The sequence below is a fragment of the Manacus candei genome, unplaced genomic scaffold, assembly GCF_025592945.1.
Source record: "Manacus candei isolate 608988 ecotype Guabito, Panama unplaced genomic scaffold, ASM2559294v1 h1tg000044l, whole genome shotgun sequence".
Taxonomy (NCBI): Eukaryota; Metazoa; Chordata; class Aves; order Passeriformes; family Pipridae; genus Manacus; species Manacus candei.
In genome coordinates, this window is record NW_026138092.1 from 205,462 (window position 1) to 231,329 (window position 25,868).

General features: G+C 42.5%; 1 protein-coding gene across 1 annotated transcript; it reads left to right on the plus strand.

The window, feature by feature from the left end:
* Positions 1-3,177: 3,177 nt before the first annotated feature.
* Positions 3,178-25,867, plus strand: LOC127474795 (vitellogenin-2-like). Its single transcript, XM_051796110.1, has 33 exons — positions 3,178-3,324; positions 5,107-5,358; positions 5,508-5,669; positions 5,798-5,946; positions 6,334-6,484; positions 6,590-6,747; positions 6,828-6,993; positions 7,472-7,597; positions 8,590-8,808; positions 9,222-9,439; positions 9,554-9,651; positions 10,065-10,189; positions 10,820-10,921; positions 11,535-11,654; positions 11,764-11,953; positions 12,816-12,909; positions 13,668-13,853; positions 14,053-14,197; positions 14,979-15,204; positions 15,290-15,465; positions 15,727-16,071; positions 16,320-16,367; positions 16,516-16,605; positions 18,107-18,319; positions 18,412-18,554; positions 19,894-20,032; positions 20,739-20,874; positions 22,105-22,291; positions 23,562-23,653; positions 24,131-24,228; positions 24,302-24,461; positions 25,138-25,299; positions 25,441-25,867. Exons 1-33 carry the CDS (start codon positions 3,187-3,189, stop codon positions 25,578-25,580), a joined length of 5,154 nt encoding a protein of 1,717 aa, XP_051652070.1. The 5' UTR covers positions 3,178-3,186; the 3' UTR covers positions 25,581-25,867.
* The last annotated feature ends 1 nt before the right edge of the window (position 25,868 follows it).

Consider the following 25,868-nt stretch of genomic DNA (forward strand, 5'->3'; position numbering starts at 1 on the left):
TCTGCAGTTTAAATGCTGCCATGGTAACCTGTTCTGCAAAGTGATGGGGAGCAGGCAGCAGACAGGCTTTGGGCCCTATCCAGCAGCAGCAGTAAGCCATGAGCTGGTGGTTTTGCTGCTTGCCTGGAAGTCACATGGAGCAGTGACAGGAAGCACAGACTTTTCAGGTAACCTGGGGCTGAATCCAGCAAAATTCAGGGGTTTATGTGGTCCCCAGAGCTGGGCTCCATGGGGGGCTGTGGCATGAGCTCCCAGCTCTAGTGGGGTCAACCACAGGACTCCTCTCTTTCCAACATGTCAAGGCTGGAGCACAGTTTGGGGGGGATTGTCATCTTCCAGCCTCTGCATTCAGGTGTGATGAGCCCAGCAGGAGACCCATGGGTGAGCATTGCCCAACCACAGTGGCAGCCTGCAGGGGGATCTGGGCTATAGGTATCCACCTCAAGAGGGGCTGTGGGGAGCCCATAACCAGCCTTTACCCCTTTCCCCCACTACCACTGTGGAGGGAGCTGAGTGCAGCTCTAGGGAAATGCTGTCCAGGGCAGATCCTGGGCACAGCCAAATTGTTTGTCACCCTCACCATTTTCTGAGTTTTTGATTTTTTTGCCTCTCTCTTTTTAATTCTTGTTATATCCTCCTGAGAAATCCTAGCATGAAAGGGCTGTGAATGCATGGGGGCAAAGGCTGGGAGTTGAAATTGTTCCTGAGGCACTGAAAAAATGACCTAGAAAATGAGAGGGTTCTGTTTTATGAAGAAATCCCTAAAGGCAAAGCCCTTGCCCATGGGTTAACCTGCCTTTGAAGCAGAAGCACAGATGATCCTGCCCTGTGGCAGCAGCATGGCCAGGGTGACCAGGTATGTAGCATCTGCTGCCCAAAGCAAGGGATGGGGTGGGATGGGGGTAAGATTCTGCAGCCCCAAGCTGCAGTGCTGAGGATTTTGGGGAAACCCTGTTCTTGCATCTGGGCAGAGCCTGTACAGCCCCCAGCAAGAACTTATTTTGAGGAGTGTTAGGGTTTTCAGTTTTTGATGTCACTGCTATAGTAGTGGGGTGTTTCAGTGATACAGTGTTATAACTTTAAGAAAACAAACTTTGCTGCATTTAATATGCCATCACAGCAGCTCTCTACTTTCACTGCCACTGACCTGGAGTTGTCCCTGCCCACAAGCTGAGTTTTTTAAAAAAAACCAACTAAATCTGTGCAGCTGCATAGACTTATGTCATAGTATATTAGCTTTTGAGCCTCAAGTACCAGTGGCCAGTAGTTGCATACTCAAATCCTTCAAGTACCTTTACCAAATCTCCAAAGACATGATGCATCTCTCTAGGAAATGGTTTGGCTTTCTATCATGTGCTACGAGTTTTACAAAGGAAGGGGTTAAAACAAGTAGGACCTGAATACAGAACCAGTAAAAACACAGAGGATTTGCTATGCTTTGAAATTAATTTTTTTTTCCCTAGAGATGCAATCTTTGATCCAGGAGCAAAATCGACGGTTTGTCAGACATTATAAATTATATCCCAACTGTCAATTATAAAAAAAAAATCACCTATACAGCATTACAAAAACTAAGCTGCCTTGGATAGGAGTCACTGGTCTGTTGATGGGAAACTGAATCCAGTCCCTTCCCACAGTGAGTTGGGCAGAAGCTTTGGTTCCCCACCCACAGAGGAGAAGGTTGGTGGGCAAACAGCAGCCACAGGGCACCAATGTGAACCCCTCAGTCCTGGGGCTGCCTTAGCCTTCCTGGTGCAGGTTCCTGATGGAGCAGTGTGGGTGGCTCCAGCTACTTGGAGCTGTACTTGTGCACAGCTCCATGACCTGACTGGGCAGTACCAGGGACCTTGGGGACCAGGCCAAACCCTGGAGCCAAGAGCAGCCTGAGGGACCTGTGGGGCTGCCTCTAAAGGAACGGGGAAAATGCCTGCTGATGAGAGAAGGGGACTCCACCATGTGGTGAAAAGGCAGGTGAGAGAAGCATAGATGTCAGCAGCACTTAGCCATGGCCTTTGTGACAATGCTGGGAGGTTTGTGTTACTGGGTGAATTCTCTGTCCCCAGAGAGCAGCGTTGTGCCAACAGCCTGTCCCACTCAAAGCAGGGCAGGTAGGGGCACGGTGTCACAGGAGGGCTGCCCGGGCATTTTGCACAATCCTGCTGGGGCACTATCAGTTAGATAAGCTGTGTGTCTTATGGTCAGGTCAGTATAACCTGGGCAAAGTCAGCACAGACTGCAACAGCACCAGGTGCTTCCAGGGAATAAGGAAAATTAGTAGTTTTTTTACACATTAATAATAATTGACTTTAAATATGTTTTAATACTTTTAAGCACTCATTTCAAAAGGCAGGGCTTTCATGGCATTCAGCTGCTGAGGTGAGAACAAGAGCATTTGTGACGGTTTTGGCTCAGCAAATATATCCATCGCCTTGTCCCCTACCCCCTTTCCCTCAAAGGGTTTGTTTGGTTGATAAGAAACTGATAACTCAACAAAATTCACTGTGCCTGTTAATAATTCTTCTATAAAAGCCTCAGATTTTCCCCTGTGGGCTTCAGTCACTTTTAGCATGAAGGGACTCATCCTGACCCTGGTGCTCACCCTCGTGGGTAAGTTGAAGCTTTACCAGCACTGCTGAGCTGTGACAGCCACTGTGATGCTGAGCGAACTGCATCTCCTCAGGGGTTTTGGGGATAGTTAGAGCTTCATTTGCTGAAGCCCTTTTATGGCTTCAGCTGTAAACTATTAGATTTCTGTGCCTAAGCTCAGCAGTAGGAGAAAAGCCAAGCAAGCAGCAGCTAGTGAGCGGGGCTGGCACAGCCTTGGTGTCCTGGGGGTGTGGGGTGCACCTCATGAGCCCGTTACTGGTTGTTTGCCAACCATTAGCACACTGACTAAATGAATAATACATGAAAAAAAATCTACAGAGATGGGGTTTTTTTCAAGCATACTTCTCTTTCCTCCCTCACAGGGGGCCAGAAGCAGGACCTCGGTAAGTGTCTCCCTCTGCCAGCCAGCAGCTCCCATGCTGCCTTCCCCTACAGCCTCGCCTTGCCCACTGCTTGCACCTGTTTATTGGCAGTGACAACCTCACCTTTCTTTGCTGGGGTGGTTCAAGTAAGATCACAACAGTCATAGCCAAGGAGCTGTTTCTGTTATTTCTTTTCCTAATAGAGCCTGTTTTTCACATGGGCAAGACATACCTGTATGGCTATGAGAGTGTCATCATGCATGGACTGCCTGACAGAGACTTGGCGATGGCGGGGGTGAGGCTGACAGGCAAGCTGGAGATCAGCCGCGTGTCTCAGAGCAACCACCTTCTCCAGGTAAATCCCCATGGCTATGGGAACCCACCCACTTGTCCTCATCATATAGTTACAGATGCTAATTTCATACCTCCTGGCTGGCAAAATAATTGACAAAAAGATGATGTAGAGCTCAGCCATAAGCTCGGGGCCCTTCCCACTGCTGAGATACCCCTGTAAGTCCAATGTCAGTCCAAGTGGTTTTGCTCAGGCAGTGACAAGTCCCCAGTTAGGGCAAAGCTATGGACATGGGCACTGAGCTCTGCACCCTATATACGCAAGAAGTGATTAGGGAGCGCCGAGGGCACTGCTGAGGGCTTTGCAGCTGTATCCATAATATTTGGGGTTACTGACAGGGACCTACAGCGAGTGCCACAACCTTCCTTACAGCCTGCTCCTCTGCAGGAGGGAGCCAGAGCTACTCCGGCTCTGCTGCCATCAGTATCTGAGCCCCCTTGATTAAAGGTACCTTAGGTTCACCTCCATGCAAAAATGTGGCAGGCAGCTGCTTTAAGAAATGTCCTTAAGATAGTTTTAATAAGATGACATTAAGTTTGAATATGAAAACAAGCATTCAAGTATGAAATATCCATGTTCTTCAACCTGGTCCATAGCCTGAGAAAAGCTCAGCACTGGAATTCAGATATCACATGAGAAAGACCCACCTGTCTCCTTTATCTTCCTTTTAATATTTTTCACATAGGCCTTAATTCAAATGTGAAGAATTCTGAGGGTAATGCCATTATGATATCAGATCTGGAAGCTCTGTTACTCATCAAAAAGATTAAACCAAATAGCTTAAAATACTGGCATGGCACAGCACGAAAGATCACAGAAAAGGGTTTGAGAAGACTCCACATGGGGAGAAAGCTGTAAGAGGTGCCCTAACACTCACCCTAGGAGTTTTCTCAGTCGGTAATCCTGGGTATATACTACAGAAACAGTGTAAAGGAATACCTATTGTCAAACTTTACACAGTGCTGCAATTGCAGGCTCTGTGTAACCTCACTAAAGTTGCTACAACTTTAGCAATTGCAGACAAAATCTTGAGTAGGAATTAATTTGAGAAAATGTGATGAGGCAAGACATCTTTGCAGCATTGATTATATATACCTAAAATAGAACAGAGGAGTAAGACAACACCTTTTTCCTCTGTGCAGGAACATGTACTTTTATGTACAAGGGTGGGAAGTGTGTGTGCGTGTTTATACGACTAGATGTGTATGTGCATGCAGGCACACACTTCCCACTAGGTAGCAGTCAAGGACTTGTGTGCAAGCTTTACAGCTTGATAAGCTCAAAGGGGTGTCAGCCACTTCCAAAGAGTGTGTGAGCTGCACTCACCTCTGCTCCCCCATCAGCTGTGCCACAGCTTTGGTGCTCTGGGGTGTGCTGGACCTGGACCAGCAACCAGAATAGTTCCTGTGTGTTTAGGGAGGCAATTGGGCAATAAGGGCTTGGCTGCCTTGCAGACTGAAGGGAGATCTCACTTGTCATCTGTGGAAAAAGGGTGAGTATCTTGTCAGTACGGATTGCTGGCAGCTGGTGCTTCACCAGACTTGCTGAAGTTTGGAATCCTGTTCACACAATGTTATTTTTCTTGCAGAAATCCTTCACGGAATTTTGCATTTTCAAGGAAACTTCTTAGGCCCAGCACAGGAGTCTGAGGTGGAAACTGTTTCCTATGGCTTTGGACAAGTGGCTTGTGCCCGGTCATGGATTGGAAGTGCCCAGTTTCCCTATTATAGCACTATTTCAAAGGGATGGTTAACAGTATGATTGTTCTCCTATTTTTGTTCACAGATTCGAGAACCAAAGCTGGAGGAACACAATGGCTTCTGGCCCATGGACCCCTTCATTCCATCTTTGAGGCTCTCAGAAACCATTGCTACATGCCTCAGCCAAACCTTTAAGTTTGAATACACTGAAGGAAGGGTTGGAAGTATTTTTGCCCCTGAGGATTGTCCCATTCTGTGCACTAACCTAGTGAGAGGGATTCTGAACATGATGCAGATAACCATCAAAAAGTCACAAAATGTGTATGAACTACAGGAGGTTTGTTTTTTCCATTCTGATTTTACTTTTATTCTCATTTTATCATTATAGAGTAAGTTACCTATACGTACACCTCACAGACCCTTTTCTTAGACCTTCTTATTGCTATTTCAAGTGGGAAGTTTACTGTGTTTAATCAATACTTGCAGGCTGGGATTGAAGGCATCTGCCAAACCAGATACATTATCCAGGATGACAGCAAGAGTCACTGGGCCACCATTTCCAAAAGCAAGGACCTGACGAACTGCCAGGAGAAAGCGGTGAAAAATGTGGGAATGTCATACATCCGCCCCTGCCCTACCTGCTCCCCGGTACGAGCAGCAGGGATCCCTGAACCACTGCTCAACAGTGACACATTGCACCAATGCTCACAGGGAGTTTGGCTTGTCTGTGCTACTAGCCCGTTCCTATTTCTGAGTGGGTCTCTTTGCACTTCTAGAAAGTCAGAAACATTAAGGGCATGGTGATGTTCACTTACAAGATGAAGTATGATGATAGCGGGGTATCGTTGATGTCTGCTACCTCTGAGCAGGTGTACCAGATCTCTCCCTTCAATGAACCCAATGCGGCAGCAGTCATGGAGGCAAGGTAGGCACTGGGCATGTCCTTAGGTTATCATAGCAGGAGGAGATGGCTAACACATATTTACTGTTGATTCGTGAGATAACAAGAAAAATCTGCCCTGTCATACAGCCCTTGGGATGCCCAGTCAGGTGCTCTGCCCTGCTTTTCGGACCACTGAAACATGTGTCCAACCTCTCAGAGACTTTGGCAGACTCTCCTAAAAGCTCCTGCAGTAACATGACTTTTCCAGATAATCCTCAGCAATGGATAAACAGAGAAGTGCATGATCCATTTGCGGTCGATGCAACAGTCCTGCCTGAGCACCCCTCAGTCTGCTCCAACACTGTACAAGTCCTTCACACACAGAGTGCTATTACAGGCTACTGATGCATTTCCCTCTTTCCTTTGAAGACAAGAACTGTCTTTGGTTGGTGTTAAAAGGACTCCTATCAGTGCACCAAAAACTCAGCTGCAAAACCAAGGGAGTCTTCGTTATCATTTCTCAGGAGAACTACTCCAGATGCCAATTCCTCTAATAAGGATTAAAAATTCAGATTTACAGGTATTAGAGGCTTACTTTCACACACTTTCATTATTTATAAGGTTAACAGGTCATCATATCATTATTTTAGACATGGATATTTCCAACAGTCCATTTTTCCCACAGTTAACAGAAACGCTGAGGCAATTAGTTCAGAATAACGAGAAAGGAGACACCAAAGAAGCTTCAGCCAAGTTCTTACAAATGGTCCAGCTTTTTCGTGTAGTGACCCTTGATCAAATTGAGGCTTTATGGCTGCAGTTTGTCAACGAACTTTCCTACAGGTAACTATTACCTTCAGCCAGGGATTCTGATCAGAGACATACTGGGCAATGGAGATAATGAATCCTCCTCTCCCTGGCAGGCCTTGGTTCCTAAGCGCCATCTGTGCTGCTGGAGCTACTGACACGTTCAGATTCCTGAAGCAAAAAATTCATGACGAGAAGCTGAACATCTGGGAAGCAGCTGCGACTCTCCCTCTCGCCTTCCATTTCGTTACACCAAACAAGCAAACCCTGGAAGTTGCCTCAGTGAGTACAGAGCATTCTTCCTTTTGTTTCCCCTCTCACTCTTTTTTAAAGGTGAATTCACAGGATTATAAGAGAAAGATGCAACATATTTTATTCTAAGTTTGTAAAATGCGAGGTATTAACAAAAATGCAGAATGTTTCAGAAAATGGTTCCAAACACTTGTTACCAAGAGTTTTTAAATTATATTTGATGCTTAAACTCAGAGATTCTAAGAAAACTGGTGTTGATTTTTTTTACCAAAAAAAAAAGACAAAGTCAAGAAAATAATATCATGTAACCAATATCTGAAGTGCAAACATCATAACTGGGGCAAGTCTATTTAATTTTCTTGTAGCTAAGTATCTAGTATTTGATTTAGCTTCTGAAAACATTTAGGAAAAGCACTAATGAATTTTATCTACTTCTCAAGTGAAATTTTTGCTAAATACCAGCTCTAATTACTAGAAACAGTAAAAATTATACGTCTTTCTTCTGCAGACTTTTCTGACCTGTCCCCAAATCCAGAAGGTACTGGTGCATCGGATAATTGTTTACCTGGGATATGGTAGCATGGTAAATAAATACTGTGCTCAGACTTTACTATGTCCAAATCAACTTCTTCAGGTAGGTGACTCTCATTTCTTACTCATAAAAGGTGAAGAAATTTTAAAGATGCCTCTAATTTAGCTCTCACAATGCTGGCAATTAGGTAACTCGCAGTTTGCATGCCTCACTCTTAGCTGTGATTGCCTGCAAAATTTCAAAGAGAGAATGAAACACCGACCTGGTGCCTTTGAAAGACCAGGTCTTAGCAGTTCAGAATTTCAAATGTAGTTGTAGAGGTCTGGGGTGAAACGGATCCTGTAAACTGTTTAGGTATGACAAAGTGAGGATTAAAGCAAAATAATTATGATTCTATGATTCTACTTCTACATTAGGTAGAATATTCTTAAAAGATGTACTCAAAAGGCAGTAAAGCAAAGCTCTAGATATGTCATAAGTTAGGGCTTCCAAAGAGGCCCTGTTATATAATTGTATATCACCATCAGAAATATTCAGGACATTGTCCTTGGACTATGCAGCTCCAGCTCCTTGCTCAGAAGGACCACAGACCAGAGGTGGCCCGCTAGTGTTTGACATGTGTTTAAATCTTCCAAAAGAGGGGTGAAATAGAGCCAAACCACTGGAAGGGTAATTTCTCAGAGCAGCAAAACTGTTTAAGTAAACTTGCTATTGCTTTAGGAAGTGAAAAATACGCAAGTGCAATTTGGCAGGGCTGGCAGAGGTGCCCCAGGAAACGGCTGATCCTGGCATCAGCTCAGCACTCCCTTTGAACTTGCAACAGACTCTCTGGTGCAGGCATCCACCTGGGATTGCCTCCTACACTCAGGCACAATTCAAAATCGATTACAACCCTGTGTAAGGAGAAAACCAAGCTTGTTTGTATGGTCCATGTTTGGCATCCTGATATTGATGGTGCAATTTTTCCTGGGAGCAATACAGCTCTATTCTGGGGTTTGCAGCAGTAGTTGTTTTGCTTGCTATGGCAATGCATATTTTTATGCACTATTGCAAGATCATTACCTGGTAAGATTAATACAGACCGCTCTTTTCAGCCACTCCATGACCTTGCTACTGAAGCCACCAGCAAAGCTGATGCCAAAGATATGTCCTTGGCCCTGAAAGCCATCGGCAATGCAGGAGAGCCAGCCAGTATCAAACGCATCCTGAAGTTTTTGCCAACATTTTCCTCGGCTGCAGTTTCATTGCCAAGCAGAATTCATGCTGATGCCGTGTTGGCCTTGAGGAAAATTGCCAGAAAAGACCCTGCAAAAGTAACTGAAATTATTATTTAAACAAATGTCTTAGAGTGTATAGATTGGGTTTGCTTAGTGATTCAGGAATAATAAAACCATCAAGTAATATTAGCAACTCTGGGCAGATTTCTCAATTACTGGTCTTCCTCTTGCCCACAGTGCAAATTCCTGACATCATCCCATCCTTGCTGATATTCTGGGAAAGAGTTTGCTTGGTCACTGTAACACTGTGCTCATTCCTAATGGCTGGTTCTCCCGTCCCTGTTCACTGTGCATCCAGCAATGTCTTCATTTTCAGTGATAGGTCCCATGCTCAAGTCTGTCTTTAGGGTTCTCTTTTCCATTCATTGCAGAGCACATATGCACTGTTTAGGAAACACTGCTCACTGGGAAGTTATGAGCTACTCACAGGTTGTATCTTCCTCTTCTAGGTAAGGGAGATCACCCTCCAGGTCTTCATGGACAGTACACTTGCTCCTAATGTCCGAATGACGGCTTGTGTTGTCCTGTTTGAAACTAAGCCTGCTCTTCCTACGGTAGCAGCTATGGCCAACTCTCTGCTGACAGAGCCCAGCCTGCAAGTAGCCAGTTTCACATATTCACACATGAAGGCTTTGGCAGTGGGCAGGATCCCACAGCTCTATAAACTGTAAGTAGAGGAAGAAGTATGTTTTTAGCAGCAAATGATGATGTTTTTCTTGCAGTTTTCTAAGTATTTGGTCACAGTCAACTCTCTTCACGTCATTTGAACTCTGTTACTCAGATCTTCTGCTTGCAACATTGCCATTAAACTCCTGAGCCCCAGACTTGACAGGCTGAGCTATCGTTACAGCAAGGTCATTCATGTTGGTGATTATTCCTGTGAGTACCAAGTGCCCTGTGCACTTCTTCTGCTTATGTAGCCCAGTGCCTCTGTTGTGTGCTGTGATTTTCATCCAAAATCCAATCATGGGCTGTGAGTTTAGTGCACTTTTGACATATGAAAAGCACAAGACCATCCTAACATGAAAAATTCCCTGAGAGCATTTCATGACTCCCAGATATCTGCTGGGGAAAGTGGTGCCTGCACATGGATTTAGGCATCCCTCCTCAGTCCCTGGGGTTGTGTCGACTTTTCCCTAGAGTAAAGTTCTCCTCTTGAGGTTGAAAACTTGAGGACCTGTGGGACTGAATTCTGACAGAACCCCTTGTGATCTAATATGGCATGTACCTGAGGTGGCTGTGCCAGACACCTTTGAGACTTTAACAAAAATCTCTCTTTATCCCTGTGATAGCTGAATATCAAGCTGGTGCCATTTGGAGGTTCTATCTAATGAACAGTCCCAGCACCATGTTTCCATCCGATATAATCACAAAAGTAAGAGGATATTATGCAAATACTGCAACAGATATTATCGAGGTAAGTATTGCATTAAAACAGCCAGCTTTAGACTGTGATGTAGTGTTTAACTCCATTGCTGGCTGTGAGGGTGGATGTGGAAGAGAAAATTTAGATAATTATTATGATTTTACTTAGGCATCTTTTTTTTATTTGGGCTTCTTGACACATACATTCATCAATGAACAAATCCAGTATAGACATGAAAATCTAGGAGTAGAGGAAAGCTTATGCAGCAGAACATTTATCTGCCCACCTAAAATCACATGGGATCTACGGTATTTTGCATAAGTACAGGGATACAGCAGCTGAAATTAAATTTCAGCCAGCGGTGCAGCCAGGGCAGCACAAAGCTCCATGCAACAGCATTCAGACATTTACTCAGCTTCTTGGGCAAGCTTTGCAACCTGGGCTGAGCTCCACTCTGCCCTAAAATTATCCCCGCTGACTAATTCAAAGCTGACTTGCTCAGCACGTCCTCAGCATCTGCAGCCATAGCCTGCAGTCATCTGCCAGGTAGACATGGCCCTATAACGCAATGGCTTCACGAAGCACATCTTTAGCATGGCCTCGGCGAGTGTAACACCGGGTATAATGGTTTTCCTGAGCTCTCCTATACTTGGGCTGTGACACCCGACTCTGTTCCTACAGGTGGCTCTCCGGTCACAAAGCCTAGCCAAGCTTATCAGGAAGCAGAATATTCCTTTTTCTGAGTATGATACATACAAGACACTGAAGGAGCTTGGTAAAACGGTATGTCTTTGCACACCCTTCTGATCTATTTGCAATAGATGACTCCTGCCAGCACCAGGGTTGCATCACCCACCCACCAAGCCATCCCTTTGATGTTTCAGTATGAAAGGAGTTAGTCGTCCTGTTTGGTCATGGAAAGATGTACTTACGCTGTACTTTCGCTGTCAACAGATGCCACCTTTTCATTCAACATGTGTCAGCTCTTAATGTACAGTACAAAAGATGATGAAGATGCTGGGAGCCAGAATGTTTTAAAGTGTATGTTAAACACTTTAAGAGTGTTTGCTGTAACACTGTAAGAGTGGTTGCTCTTCTCTTTAAAAATTAATATTGAATAAGATTTTTCTTCATGAGTCCTAGGGTGTCACCTACTACTTACAGCAGCAGAAATTACCAAGCCCTTACCTCATCCTTACATGGGGAAACTTGCTCTGAAATCAGTTATGCAACATAAGATTCACATTGATTCAGACTTGCAAGGTGTCTATTAGTTTTCTGGCTAAGGAATCGTGTTTTGCCTCCTTTTGATGGGATCAACTGTTTGCTGACACATTATTATAAGTGACATTTTCTGCTTCTTCCTTTTCTCCCCTTCTCTCCTTAACACCACCAGTTTCTAGGATGGAAAGAACTGCCTCCTGAAGACCCTCTGGTGTCTGCTTACATCAAAGTATTGGGCCAAGAGATCGCCTTTGTTGACATTGACAAAGATGCCATTCAACAGATCATGATGGTACTGACAAGTTGTGTTGTCTTTTTTATCTGCAATGCCAAGTAATTTCCCTTCCATGTCTCGTCTTACCTACTTAGCTAAACTAAGTTGGTTTTTTTTCTGTTTTCAGCATCTAACTGGATCATCAGACTGGCAGCCAGTGGTAAAAAAAGTTGTGGAAGAGGTGCAGAGAGGCATTTCAGGGCGATGGACCCTGCCAGCAATGGTGGGCGAGCTGCGGCACATTGTCCCCACAGTGGTCGGTGTGCCCCTGGAGCTCGGGCTGTGTGGGGCAGCAGTGGCCCACACTGCGGCTGACGGTGAGCTTGGGACATCAAACCGAGTAGTTTCCCCAAAATAATTGTGGGTCCGATCAGTCTGATGAAATTAAATCCCTCTGTAATCTTGAAAAATACCCTTGTAATATGGAAATGATCAGCTACCTCCAAAGGGTTTGAGAAGTAACTAGCATATTTCACCTGAGACATATTTGTATAACTATGGTTTGGAGTAGCAACCTTTAAATAATCATGTAAAGTATTTAAAAATGTAAAAGCACTGCCCATGTGTTAACTACTACACTTATTGAAAACATTGTATCTCCAGCACTTGTTTCTGGTGCACCCTCATCTTGAGTACTGTGAGCAGTTTTCAGCACCAAAATATAAAAAAGACATTAAGCTATTAGGGACCATCCAAAGGAGGGCCACGAGGATGGTGAAGGGCCCAGAGGGGGAGTTGTATGAGGAGCAGCTGAGGTCACTTGGTCTGTGCAGCCTGGAAAAGAGGAGACTGAGGAGAGACCTCATTGTGGTCTCCAACATCCTCACAAGGGGAAGCTGAGGGGCAGGTACTGATCTCTTCACCCTCATGACCCACGACAGGACTTGAGGAAACAACATGAAGCTGAGTCAGGGGAGGTTTAGGTTGGATATCAGGAAAAGGTTTCTCACCTGGAGGGTTGTCAGGTGCTGAACAGGCTCCCCAGGGAAGTGGTCACAGCCCCAAGCCTGCCTGAGTTCAAGAAGCATTTGGACAACACTCTCAGGCACATGGTGTGATTTTTGGGGTGTCCTGTGCAGGTCCAGCAGTTGGACTTGATCCTGACAGGTCCCTTCCAACTCAGCATATTCTATGATTTTATGATTCTCTGTTCATATAATTCCTGTCTGTCTTTTGCAGTGGATATACAGATGTCACCACCATTATCTGACAATTTTAGACCTACACAGTTGTTGGAAACCAAGATGGATATTCATGCCGACATCAGGCCAAAGTAAAAATTACATATATTTTCACAAACACGCACGAGCATTTATATTTATATTTGAAGTACATATGTGATCACGTGTTATTATAGAGGGGTCCTATTTGTCCCAGATTTGGGACAGCTGTGCTAGTCCAGAACAGTTAAGCAGCGAGAAAGCAACACAACCCCCTGATGCTTTACAACCCTGCAAATGTAGCAGCGTGCATTGTATCCCACAGGATACTGTGCTGTTCTGTCATTGCTAAAAATACTCACGTTTTCACCTGTTCAGTGACTAAAGATACTAAGCTGTAAAAATATATTTGCTTACATATGAGCAGTTTTTTAAAATTTCAGCATAGAATTGCATCACCCCCTAGCACAAGCCAGAAGGATTTCAGGGGAAAAAGGGAAATTCTTCTGGATCTGCAAAAGCAACAGTACTAATAGTGATAATATTAATAATGATAATAATAGTAGTGATAATAATAAAAAAATAGGCACAATCTGAAGCTACAAGATTCTGGCATTATCTTGTTCTCAAGCAACATATCAGTGACAATGCAGTCAGAGAGTGCTTGTTAGCTTTGTTATTCTGATAAATCCCTTCACCTTTTCCAGTGGCACTTGAGGTTTTTTCTTATTCTGTTGTGATAAATCTCTTCATCCATCAGTAGTGGCTCTTACAATAAACAGAACAGCATGAAAATGTAATTTTGCATTTCAAAGTTAAATATGTGCATATTAATCTGTAGTTATGTCTGGTTTTATTTCCACTCTTTCAGGGCATATTTTCATATGATTGCAATGATGGGGATTAATACCCAGTACTTTCAGAGTGGTCTTGAATTTCATGCAGAGTTCAGTGCCAACACTACAATGAAATTTGATGCCAGGATAAATATGAAAGAGAAAAATTTGAAGATTGTAACCCTTCCCTGCCATCAGGAAGCTGAGCTTGCAGCTGTGAGGTACAGAAGAGCTTGCTGCATTTGATTTGCTCTGTCTTACTGATTGTGAGCTCCCTGTTGTAAAATCACAAGCATACAACTCCTTGTTAAGGTTTGTCATACCTTGGCAGCCACATAAAGCTTAGTACTGTCTTTCTTGCACCAGCAAAGATGGGTAAGCAAAGTCAGAAGGTGTTACTTGTGTGCCATTTATCCACAGGAGTGAAGTTTATGCTATTTCAAGGAACATGCAGGAAGCAGATTCCGAAAAAAAATCCCAGCTTCTCCCGAAAGGAGAAGTGCCAGGAATCTCTGACCAGCCATTTCAGCCACCAGAAAGATCTTCAAGACCTGGTAGCTGGAAGGTAAGGAGGCATCTCACTATCTGTATTGCAGACAGGCAGAGAACAGGCAGCTCCTCAGAAGGACTGGGCACACCTAACACAGAAGCTGGCTAACCAGATCACAGGTACAGGAATGGCGAGATTCAACAGGGGACTGACATTTCCCAAATCAAGTCTAAGACCCAATGGGTTCGAGACATGATCATTCACAGTCCACTCACTCTCCTCATTGCATGCAGTCAGGGCTGCTTTGAAAGCATGTGTTCCTCTTTCTTTACAGTCATGTGGAGGGTGTGTTAAAATCATATCCTTTGTACAATATTGCTTTTTTTCTGAGTCAGAGCAATGTGAAAAATATGATTCTTGGGCAGGATATAGATTTTTCTTCCCAAATCCTGAGATAATCCCTGCAGTGGATTGCAGAAGCACATTCTCTTGTGTACTCTTCAGCTTCTGAGGCTGGCATGGGAAGGCTACGCTGACTTGCAACAGGAAAGCTAGAAGCCTGAAACAGGTACAGAGAGGCAGCCCCTCCAAAGAACCCTGCGGGTTCTCATTGGGAAATGTGTCTGTGAAACACTGCTGGGAAAAGGGTGGGCAGGAGAGCTGTCCTCTTCCACAGAGCACTTTGCAGGAAACCTTACTGCTTCGAGTGCTTGGACCTCTAATTTTATGCAGTCCTTCTGTACTTAAGCAGAACTGTCATTATTTTCTTCATGAACTGACGGAAAGATTTTAAGAACTGGGACAATTTTTTTTGGTTGGAAAATAACTTTGTCCGCCATATTTTTGTTTAATGCAGCAAAGCAGTATTCCTAGTGTGATATCCAAAGGATACCAGCAAGGTTCAGAAGAGGCACATCACCACAGTGCAGGAAGATTTTACACACGCATGTTCTGTAAAAAATTTGAAAGTTTGGGATGTTCTACTTGCCTCAGCCTGAAGTCACAAAATTCTGCATTCTTAAGAAATACCTATCTGCACAAATTGGTTGGAGAACTTGATGCCAAAATAACTTTGAAGCCAGGTACAGTCATAACAAGATTTTCTGTCAATCACCGTGAACAGTGCTCAAGCACTGCAACCCTGGAATGTAAATGTTTTGACTTTAGTTCATACAGATGCTGATATTGACAAAATAGAGCTGGAGATTCAAGCAGGATCCGAAGCAGCATCAAAAATAATTGATGTAGCAAGCTCAGGGTCGAAGGAAGAGGAAGAGACATCTCCATATGAGGACATTAAAGCTAAACTGAAGAAGATTCTAGGCATTGAAAATGTGTTCACGGTAAGAGACTTTGAGCATCAGAGAAGGAAATATTTCCTATGAAAAAAGCCAAGGGTTTCCACTGTGGAAAAAATGGCCCAAGGAAAGCAAGGATTTGGGCTGGGAGGAATGGGTGTAGGTGAGCTTTGGTACAGCTCCTGCAGTGTGTGGGGACAGGAAGTTCTACTTCCTTGATAGCCTGCGGTGAGTAACTTCTCTGACAGCCAGAGAAATGTTACAAAACAAGCTATAAATTCATAATGCTTTCAACTGTTTTTGGAGGCCTCAAATAAAACACGTCGCCGCACAAAACGGATTAACAGAGATTACAAGACTGCAGATACAGGCCTCTGGGCAGAGCTCAGTGCACCCCACCTCTCCAGTTCATCCTCTTCTGCTGCTGCTTCCTCTGCTGATGGCAAGGAGCCTGGAAATGATCACAAGAAAGATGAAATAAGGCAATCTGGGAAGAAGCATGGCAGCAAGAGCAGCAGCAGGAGCAGCAGTGGCAGGAGAAGTGGCAGCAGCAGTGTCAGCTCTGCTAGGAGTAAAGTATGCAGCAGCAGCCAAGAAGACCACTCTGGGGACAGGGACTGCAGTGGGCACAGTGAATATTCCAAACAACAGGTAATTCACCCTGGCTGGAACTTTTTATACTTCTTGTAGTGATTGTTTTTGTAAATCAGGAAATTGTGCTCATAGAGCATGAACCAAAGAAAGAGGAACTCTGGTTCTTTGAAGCACTTTAGTGTAAAAGGTTTAAAAAATTTAATTTTGTTTCACTTTTTTCCATCCTCAATATTGAATTTTTAATGCGTTTATCAAAAGTTAGCTCTTCGTTTTCTCTTAGGTCTTCTTACATACTATTTTCACAGGTAACCCTCCCTGTTTACCAGTTTTGGTTTAAGCCAGCAGATGAACAGGTACATTTATTGCATGTAGTGGGAGCAGGGTCTACAACTTTGCTGCAATTAGACCCTAGTTCTCTGAGAACAAAAATATGATAAATTGATTCTGCAACAACTTCCAGTGGTAGGCAACCTGCTTCAAGGTGATTCTCTGCTTTTGCAGGGCCCAGGAAGGGAAATCCTGAACAGCAGCATCAGCTCTTCCTCTTCTTCAGCAGCTAGTGATGAAGGCATCTCTAGAGCCATGTCTCAGGTGAGTGCCTTAATCTGCACGAAATCAAAACAACTACCTTGCATTTCCAGTTATTATTATAACAGACCAGGAAAAATATGGTGATTTAGCATATTAGGTATATAAAAAGAAACTGAACTCTTCTTGTTTCCTAAAGGTGAGCACATTGGATAGTCATTGAATGTTTTTTTAATATGCACTCAAGGCTACATTTTTTTAATGAAACTGCAATGTATTGCTGCATATGTTGAAATTTGTGTTACTCAGTAAATAATTCACTGTAACAATGAGAACACTTTAGAAGTGCTGACCTGCTTGACTAGAAACTGGTTTCAGGTATATTTTTCTTGTATATCTTTTTGTAAAAGTTCAGAGGTGACTCTGCCACTTTTTTATTTATTAGGTCTTCATTGCAGAGTCCTTCTGTTCATGTTAGCAGGACTGTAAAAGGCCTTTGAAAAGACCTTGACTTTGCAGCAAGGCTCCAACTCTGAGAGCAATCCAGGTGTTTATTTGGGAATGCCTGCATGGTACCTAGTTAATGGTACCTAGTCCTTCTGTAAGAACTGATGGAATCTGGAGCAGATTTCAACAAAGAAAAATTTCACACATTTCAGACAATGACCTACCTGCCTATAAAACAGAAGCCTTTCTTTGCTGAGGCATCCCTTCTGCACCAGCAGCTCCCAGTTGTTAGTAGAAGTAGCTTGTGGAAAAAAGGGAATCAGATCTACCTTCTCCCCAGCTTCTCCCCAGCAGTTTAAATTCCCCTCTCTTGTCCTTCTTTTTACCACTACTTCCCTGAACGGTTTCTCAGCCACTGCCTTGTTCTTTTCCCATTTCCCTCTAAGCCCTCTCCAGCTCTGTCTCACCTAATCCTTTTGTGCGTCTCTGTCGCTCCAACCTGGCAGCTCAGGGAGGACCTGCTGCCCCGCAGGTAATTCCACCTGCAGCTCCCCCATGGCCAGGCAAGGGCTCCGTCCCCACAGCTGGGGCAGGACATTCACAGCTGGAGCAGGTGCTACTGCTGGGCACAAGGGTCCAACGTCGAACGGGGCCACGCGCTGCTCCTCCTGCAAGTACCACACTTTGGACTGCACTGAACAGATCCCTCTGACAAAACAAATTATCATGGTTTTAAACAAGTGGTCAAACTAATTTTATCAAAAAGACTACTAGCGAAACTACAGGTTGGTAAGAGAGCAATGCTGAGCTGGGGAACATTGGTTCTTTATACAGTACCATACTTCTTTTTGTTACACTGAAATTACTTTAGAAAAAAAATTCCCAAAGTGTTTTACTTACATAGGTCATGACAGCTCTCTCTCAAAAGACTGTGGCAAAACTATATATGAACTGAATAGACTGAGTAATGATCTATGATGCTGTCCCATACTTCACATAAAAAGGCTTTTTGAATGAAACTTTTCCTTAGCAAATACTTTTTAACTGTGATTTTAGTATAGTAATATTAATGCTTTGTTTATGTCTTTGGACTCTGTTTCCTCTCTTATGACTGAAGCCTAAATTCTTGGGAGACAGCAAGCCACCAATACTGGCTGCGGTCCTTCGTGCCATCCACAAAAATGAGCAGTCAACAGGATTACAGCTTGTCCTGTACACTGATACACAACCCTGGAGGTCAAGAATACAGGTGTTTGTTTCAAGCATCACAAGACCAAGCAGATGGAAACTCTGTGCTGATGCTTCAGTGATAAATTACCGAAAAGTATCAGTAAGTTTAAAACAATGATCAGCTCAAACGTAAAAGAAACCTAATGATCTTACTATGTTTTATGCAAAAATATGTATATTCCCCTCTACTAGGGTTCTCTTAAATGGGGTAAAGATTGCCAGGACTACCAGATTGCTACTCAGATTGCAACAGGGCAATTTGCTGCTTATCCAGCTATGCAGATGAAGCTGGAGTGGCTAACAGTACCTTCAATAGTCCGAACAACTGCAAGATGGTGAGATTTTACTTTAGTTTTTTGAAAAATTCACATGTCAATGCTCCAAATAATTACAGCTTCAGTTCTGCAATTTTCAAGCTGGAAAAATTCCCCTTAATCAAATCAGTAGGATAGTAAAAAATCAGATTACATATGTCTGGTTTTTCTGTGTATTCATTCCCCCAAAGCATAGCGCATTTTAGTTTGCAGGAAAACAACTTGGGATGATGGGATTCACCTAATCTATTATAGACTTTTAATTTAAAGTGCCTGAATTAGGAGATTGGTCTCCTGATGCTTCTTAATTGACGGGGGCTTAGAGCAGAAGCCTAACCTTGGTTCTCTGAAGGGGTCAGCCTCTTAGTGACTGCACAGGGAGACTAATTTCCTAATGTAGGCACTTGGCCTCTGGCTTCTGAAGCAGGTGATATAAATATTCCTATAAGGCTTATGCACACTAAATAGCAAATATTATATGACATTTACTGAAGAAAACTGTACGTTTTCAGTACACATACGTGCCTCCATATACATATAGTGTTTGTTGTATTCATGCATTCTTTGCATTCATACATGCGTTTGCCTGCAATAACATATAGATCCATATTGAAGCTTAATTTTTTTCTTAGTGCTACTGAAATACAGACATGTACAGCAACTCAGTAAACTAAATACGCATGCAACACAAGTTTTCACATTAAAGGCATACAAGTAATTTTGTTAACAAATGTCTACTGAGGAGGTTAACTTTTTATACTATATTGAATTACTTGAAGTGTTATCTGCCCTTATTAGAGGAGATGAAACTACTCAATTGACTACCCTGGAGCAAAGCCTTAGAACTTACCTTTTTTCTGCTCTGAGATTATACCTTTTTAGAAAGGAATATTTTCTGTATTTCCATTTTTGAGTCCCAAGCCTGTAAGGAAACCCAATTGTAGAGATCCCTCCATCAGGTTGTTGACAGTCTTAGTAGGCTAAGGATCCTTGCTTAAAGTTATCACTGCAGGACTGACATACTAATATTAAATACTAATTTAATATTTTTAGCATGTTAATATTTAATTTTTATGTAATTGGTGTCTATTTTTAACTCTGAATGTGTTTAAAACAAGTTTGCCATACTTTGCTTTTCATATCACTCTACCCTCCAGTCTCTCGAGATCTTATTCACCCACTAACAAATAAATTTTCCTGCCGCTCCTTTTATACACAACATCAGGTATCACCAAACCCTGACACAAAACACGTCCAACACAGAATACATATTGCTTTATGGGGGTATATTAATGTGAACAAATAATAACCACTTTTTTCAAAGATAGATTATTGTTTTAATCACTTCCTTTTTTTTCAGGTTCTACTCACTTCTTCCAGGAGTTGCATATGTGCTTGGGTATTCCCTAAGGCAACAACTTGGTCCCTCTCACCAGGCAACCTTGGTTATGGCTTTGACGTCTCCGAGAACCTGTGATGTTGTTTTTAAGTTGCCAGAGGTAACTATTTTCCACTATCTTTTATCCTGGAGCCATCAGTACTTATGAAATAGATGGTTAATAGCTTTTTTAACCTGTTGATTTTTTAAAAAAAATTATTAAACTATTAAGAAGCTACCATCACAAGGCATTATATTCACACAATTGGTTTTGCTATGAAAATATCTTGCAACATATTTCTCTTTCTCATGTAGCATGCAAGCAAATGAAATAAGAAACAGGTTACAAAAACAACCACCATGATTGACAGCACATTAACAATAACATTAAAAAGACCACTCCCCCCAGATCTTCAGAAAGATGATAGGTTTTACTGTGTCCTGGAAAGACAGTAAAACCAGGCTGTAGAGAAGCATGATGGCCAAATAACAGTGCCTGATGCATAGGCAAAGAGAGGGTGTGCATCTCAGGTAAGCCAACTACTCAGATTGCAAGAAAATGAGGTGTACAGCTACCAAAAAGATGCAAATTGGTGACTCTCCAAATTCATTTATAGCACTGCTGTTCTATAGGTTGAAGATGTGTTACTCTGTAGAATATTTCATGTGGTAGACAGAGGACTTGAATTCTTTTTCTGGCCTAAATCCAGATGTTAATTTAGATTTCAGTCTGTACAGTCCCCTTGGAACATTAGAGGAAAATGCTATCTCATCTCTACACTGTACTTTGCATTTGCATTCATGTTTGTTTTCTGACTGATTTTCAGCTCACAATTTACAACAGAGCCATCAGGCTTCCCCTGCCATTCCCTTCACGTCCAGGTACACCAGTTTCAACACTACCATCCTCTGACTGGAACGTCTTTTCCCAAGCAACACTTTCACTCATTGAAAGTTTTAAAGGTCAGTAAGCAACTATCTGCACAGGCATTGATTGGCTTTGCAGATTTTGTAAACATGATTTGTACTTTTGATGTAACTTGAAATTATTTTACATTCACTTAAAAAATCAGTTGGACTTCAGACAGAAATAAAGCATCTGTATGAATATCTGTGAGGCTGCAAAGACGTAAAGAAAAGGAGACTTAGGAAGATTAGACATTCAGTTCCAAGCCAAATAGTGATTCCAAATACATCCATTTACAAATGCATCTGTTTCCGTTTCACTGCAGAGATTGTTCATGAAGAAAAAACATTACAAAATTTGGGAGATGGACATTAAAGTGACCTCTGATTTGGGGTGCTCTGTTTGATTAGCACTGTTATGTAAAAGCTAAAACAGCTTCAAAATTATACCCATTAATTTCAAATCCTGCACTTTGATTATGAAGGGATTATTGTTTGATTAATGCTGTATTAAGAGCTAATCACATTATATTTACTTAGGGTAAATTTTAAATAGAAAAGCTTTATGTAATCCTGTAATAAAGACATCTTGCTTGGAATCAGTGGGGTAATATCGTACCATGCATACTGAATGGTGTCCCTGTTCACAGCAGGAAAGTTGGAACTAGATAATCTTTTAAGGTCCCTTCCAGCATAAGCCATTCTATGATTCTATGATATTTCTTTGGAAAACACCAAAACTAATCTGTATTAATTAAAATTGTTGTAAAATAATTTCTAATCTGGTAGGATTAGAGCTGATGGGATTTCCAACAAAATACCATGACAGTGAAAAAGCGAAAAGTGTAGTGTGGTATTTTTGTCTCCCCTCCTTCCAACTATTTCTAATCCTGATTATGACCCAATAAAGGTATCAGCACTTTAGTGAACTTTCTCTAATGTTAATGATATGTGAGTTGTTATCAACCTTTGAGAAATTCTTTTGACTACAACAAAGTTAGAAAAGCCAAAAGAGAGTTGCACCAGTACCAGCTGTGAGCATAATTTATCTCAGACAGTGACTGAACCATGAGTGGGTTGTGCTGTTGCTTGGGGATGAGCAAAGTTTTACTTTTGTATTACTACAAATCTAATAGTTGATCTTACAGAATCAATTAACTTCTGTGTGGGAATGGGTAGAACCAAAAAATGGTCTTTTTTTCTTAATCAATTCATATTAAATTTAAAATAGAATGCCTGCCTTATATAAATTATAGAAGGCTTACTTTTTACTGGATTTTTTTTCAGCTCACTGTTCAGTTTTCCAAAATACGATCACAACCTTCGATGGTGTTGAATTTAACTATTCAATGCCTGCAAATTGCTACCATGTCTTGGTGCAGGACTGTAGTCCAGAGCTTAAATTCCTGGTGATGATGAAAAGACTTGAAGAGTCTGCTGACCTTACAGCAATAAATGTCAGACTCGCCAACCAGTAAGTAACTGTAAACTTAATAAAAAACAGATGTCAAGCTTGATGTGCTATAAACATGGAGATCAAATTTGTAGGGCAGATTGGCACTAGCACAAGACTCATGCAAAAATTACTGATGTCAGTGCAAAGGTATCAAAGAGCGTCAACTGGGATTTGGGACTTTGTCTTTTAAAAGTGCTTCTGAAATATATCTGAGGTTCACAGTAACCTACAGTCTTTACTGCCCCAAATTCTTTATTAATTTGTTAGATTTAACCATCTCATTTCAGTTCTTAGTGATTAAGTAGACATATAAACTATAAATACAAAAGGGACTATAGCAGTCATTTAGTCTGGCCTTTTACTCTAAGCTAATAATTAGAACAAATTAGAATCCATACTCATCTCAGCAGAGTTGTTGAGAAGTGGACATAACGAAAAAGGGTATTACTTATCCCAGATTAGAGGCACTCTCTTAGGTCATCCCTTGATTGGTGCATAATGTTTTAATCTATTTGAAATTACTTTAAGACACACTTTGTTTCATCCTTGAGCAATCACCTCTAAATTGTATGGGATTATGCATACCAAAATCATTGTAAGAAGTGTTCTTCAAAGTGCATAAATAGACTTTGATCTGCAAGGTTTCATTACAAGTTATTATTAATTTCTGAGAATTGTGTGCCTAACTGTGCCATAATGTTAGAGAAACAAACTAGTATTCCCTGCATCTGTTTTATGAAAAACACAAGGGTCCTTGTTTTATAGACTGTATCTTTTGTGAGAAAGACATTCCTTGTCACTGAACCATTCCTGATCTTTTCACACAACTGTTTGGATGAGCTTTTGATGTGCTTGAGCTTCATATTTCTTCATTAGAGCAAACACTGCTCTAAAGAAAATACTACAATACACAGACTCTTCAGGCTGCAAGAGAACCCCCCCCAAGGGAATCCAATCTTCCTTTGAAATGTAAAGCACCTTCAATTTATGCGAATGTAATAGCAATTACTGTTCTGCAACAAAGGTCCTGTATCCTGGTGTCTTCCTGCCTGTACCCTGGTCACCAGCAGACACTCAGAGATGAGTAAAGCCAGGGAAAGGTGTGCTGTGAGCACTCTTCCTGGTATTCTTTCCTGGGCACTCTCAATCTTCTTCCTAAAGGGTAGCAGGTGATTCATGCCAGAATGATGTGAGCATACTGCAGTGATGTTTCTACCAGAACAGGAAACTGTGAGCTTAGTTGGGCAAAGGAGAAGCATTTGTTTACACTAATTTCCTTTATTTAAAGTGAGGTTGACATGTATGTTTCCAATGGACTCATCCATTTGAAGATTAATGGTGTCCAAGCCCCAAGAGATGTTCCATACACATCTAATTCTGGTAAGAGCCTCATTTTTATATTTTGTTTAATCTTTTCTGGTCTTTTGAATAAGAAGAGGATAGGATCCTGCAAACACCTCTCAAGATAAAGATCGTCTCAATTTGAGAAGTAATTAGATGATTTTAACATACCTTCATGCAAGCTTTCATATGGGATGGCAAGAAAGATGAGCAAAGAAAGAGATGCTGATCCTGTGCATCTTTGCACAAACCAAAAGATGCAGGCCTGTGGGATGTTTTGCTGATCCCAGAGACGCACAGAACAAGCACCTAGAAGTCCCTTGTCACAGCCACTCTTGTCACTGGGCTTCTGCTTGTTCCAGGGCAGAGAGCAGTAGTCTTTCTCATTCCCCCCATCTATTTCAAGATACATCAGAGCCTGCATTATGTCCCCAGGAACTTAACAAACAGTTCAAGTTGGGCCCTAAAAGAGTAACTTCATTTTAGAAGGAATCTTATTTTCCTTTTTTGTTGCAGATGCAAGCATACTGATCAGCAGTGAAGAGGAAGGATTGGCACTAAAAGCCCCAGATTATGGCATAGATAAACTATATTACGATGGGCATAGACTTAAGGTAATTTTTAAAATTATTTTCAGTGATTTTATTTTTAGAAGAAAAAATTTATGTGCACTTTTATTCCGCAAAGATTCAGGTTGCTTTCTGGATGGCTGGAAAAACATGTGGCATTTGTGGAAAATATGATGCTGAAAAGGAAAGAGAATATCAAATGCCCAGTGGATATTTAGCTAAGGATGCAGTGAGTTTTGGTCAGTCTTGGATCATCTCAGAAGACTCGTGTGCTGGAGGTACTAAGATTCTAACATATGTTAATATTATTGTCTTCAACTAGTTAAGTAGTCACATGAATACGTGATTTATATTAATTGTAGCACAATCATCTCATTTTTTGCTATTTCTATGATTAGTGGCCCCAGACTAAAAAAAAAAGGAAAAAACTCTTTTTCCCAAGTTTAGTAGTTCACTGCAAGTTCTGCTTTTGTTGTATTTTTCTAACAACTTATGCACTGTGTAGTTACCTGAAGTTTGTGTGTTCAACTTAAAACTCCCTAAGATGCTTAGTATGGAAAGCAGGCAGTTTGACTGTTGACAGTGCAGAACAGAAATAGATATATGGATGTCTAGGAGCCACTACTGCCCCAAAATGAAGTGCTGTCATAGTTTGGGTAAGTTGAACGTCAGTTGACCAAGGTTTCCAAATGTATCTTTTTGGATTTGGACATCTGTCTCCCACCTAGATCCTATCTGTGGCAAGCCTCTGTTCTTGCAGCCGTGCCCTATATGCCTCATTTTCTCACAGCCCAAGCCTTTGACAGAAGATTGACTTCAATCAGATTAGCTTCAAGTAGTTTGTGTCACTTTATTCATCCATTGGTCTTAGTTGTTGCTAATTGTACAAAATTAAGTCCACAGAGTTACTTATCTAAACTCTGTAGGTGCTTCATGAGAACTTATGTTTTGTAGCTTGCAAGCTGCAGCGCAAATTTGTCAAAATTGAGAAGGCAGTTGGATTTGAGAAGATGGCAGCAAAATGCTTCTCTGTGGAGCCAGTTCTTCGCTGTGTGGAAGGCTGTTCAGCAACCGGGACTGTTCCCGTCTCCGTGGGCTTCCACTGTGTACCAGCCGGTGAGTCTGCTGTGAGCAACACAGCCAGAATGCGCGACCGTGAGTCTGTGAAAAACCGTGAGGTTCACCGCACTAACACAGGAGTACATCGATGTATAACCAAACCCCCGGCCTGACTTCTTCCTCCTTTCTCGTTTACAGACTCTGCTCCCAGCCTGGAAAGGCAGCTTAGGCTGGGCCAGAAATCCGAGGACGTGGTGAGCTCGGTGCCTGCTCACACGGCCTGTTCCTGCCAGCACCAGCCGTGCCCGGCCTCAGCCCCCGCACCGATCCGCTCCTGAGGGGGGTCGTGTCGGCCCGGCCGCCCGCGGGCACGGCTAGCTCAGGCGGCCGGGGATCGGCCCCGTCCCCTGCGAGACATCGCTCTGCTCTGGTCCTTCTCGAGTTCTTGAAAACAACCCGGGACACGGCTGGCCGGGTGTGAACTTTCAATAAACAGTTGCTCTGTAAACGCGCTCCCCCGAGATCTTTTTCTCCCCACACTCGCGGCTCGCTGGGGGCGGGCCCCGCCCCCGGACACAGCACCGGCCCCGCCCCGGGTTCCTCCCGCCCCTCGCCGGGGACGCAGA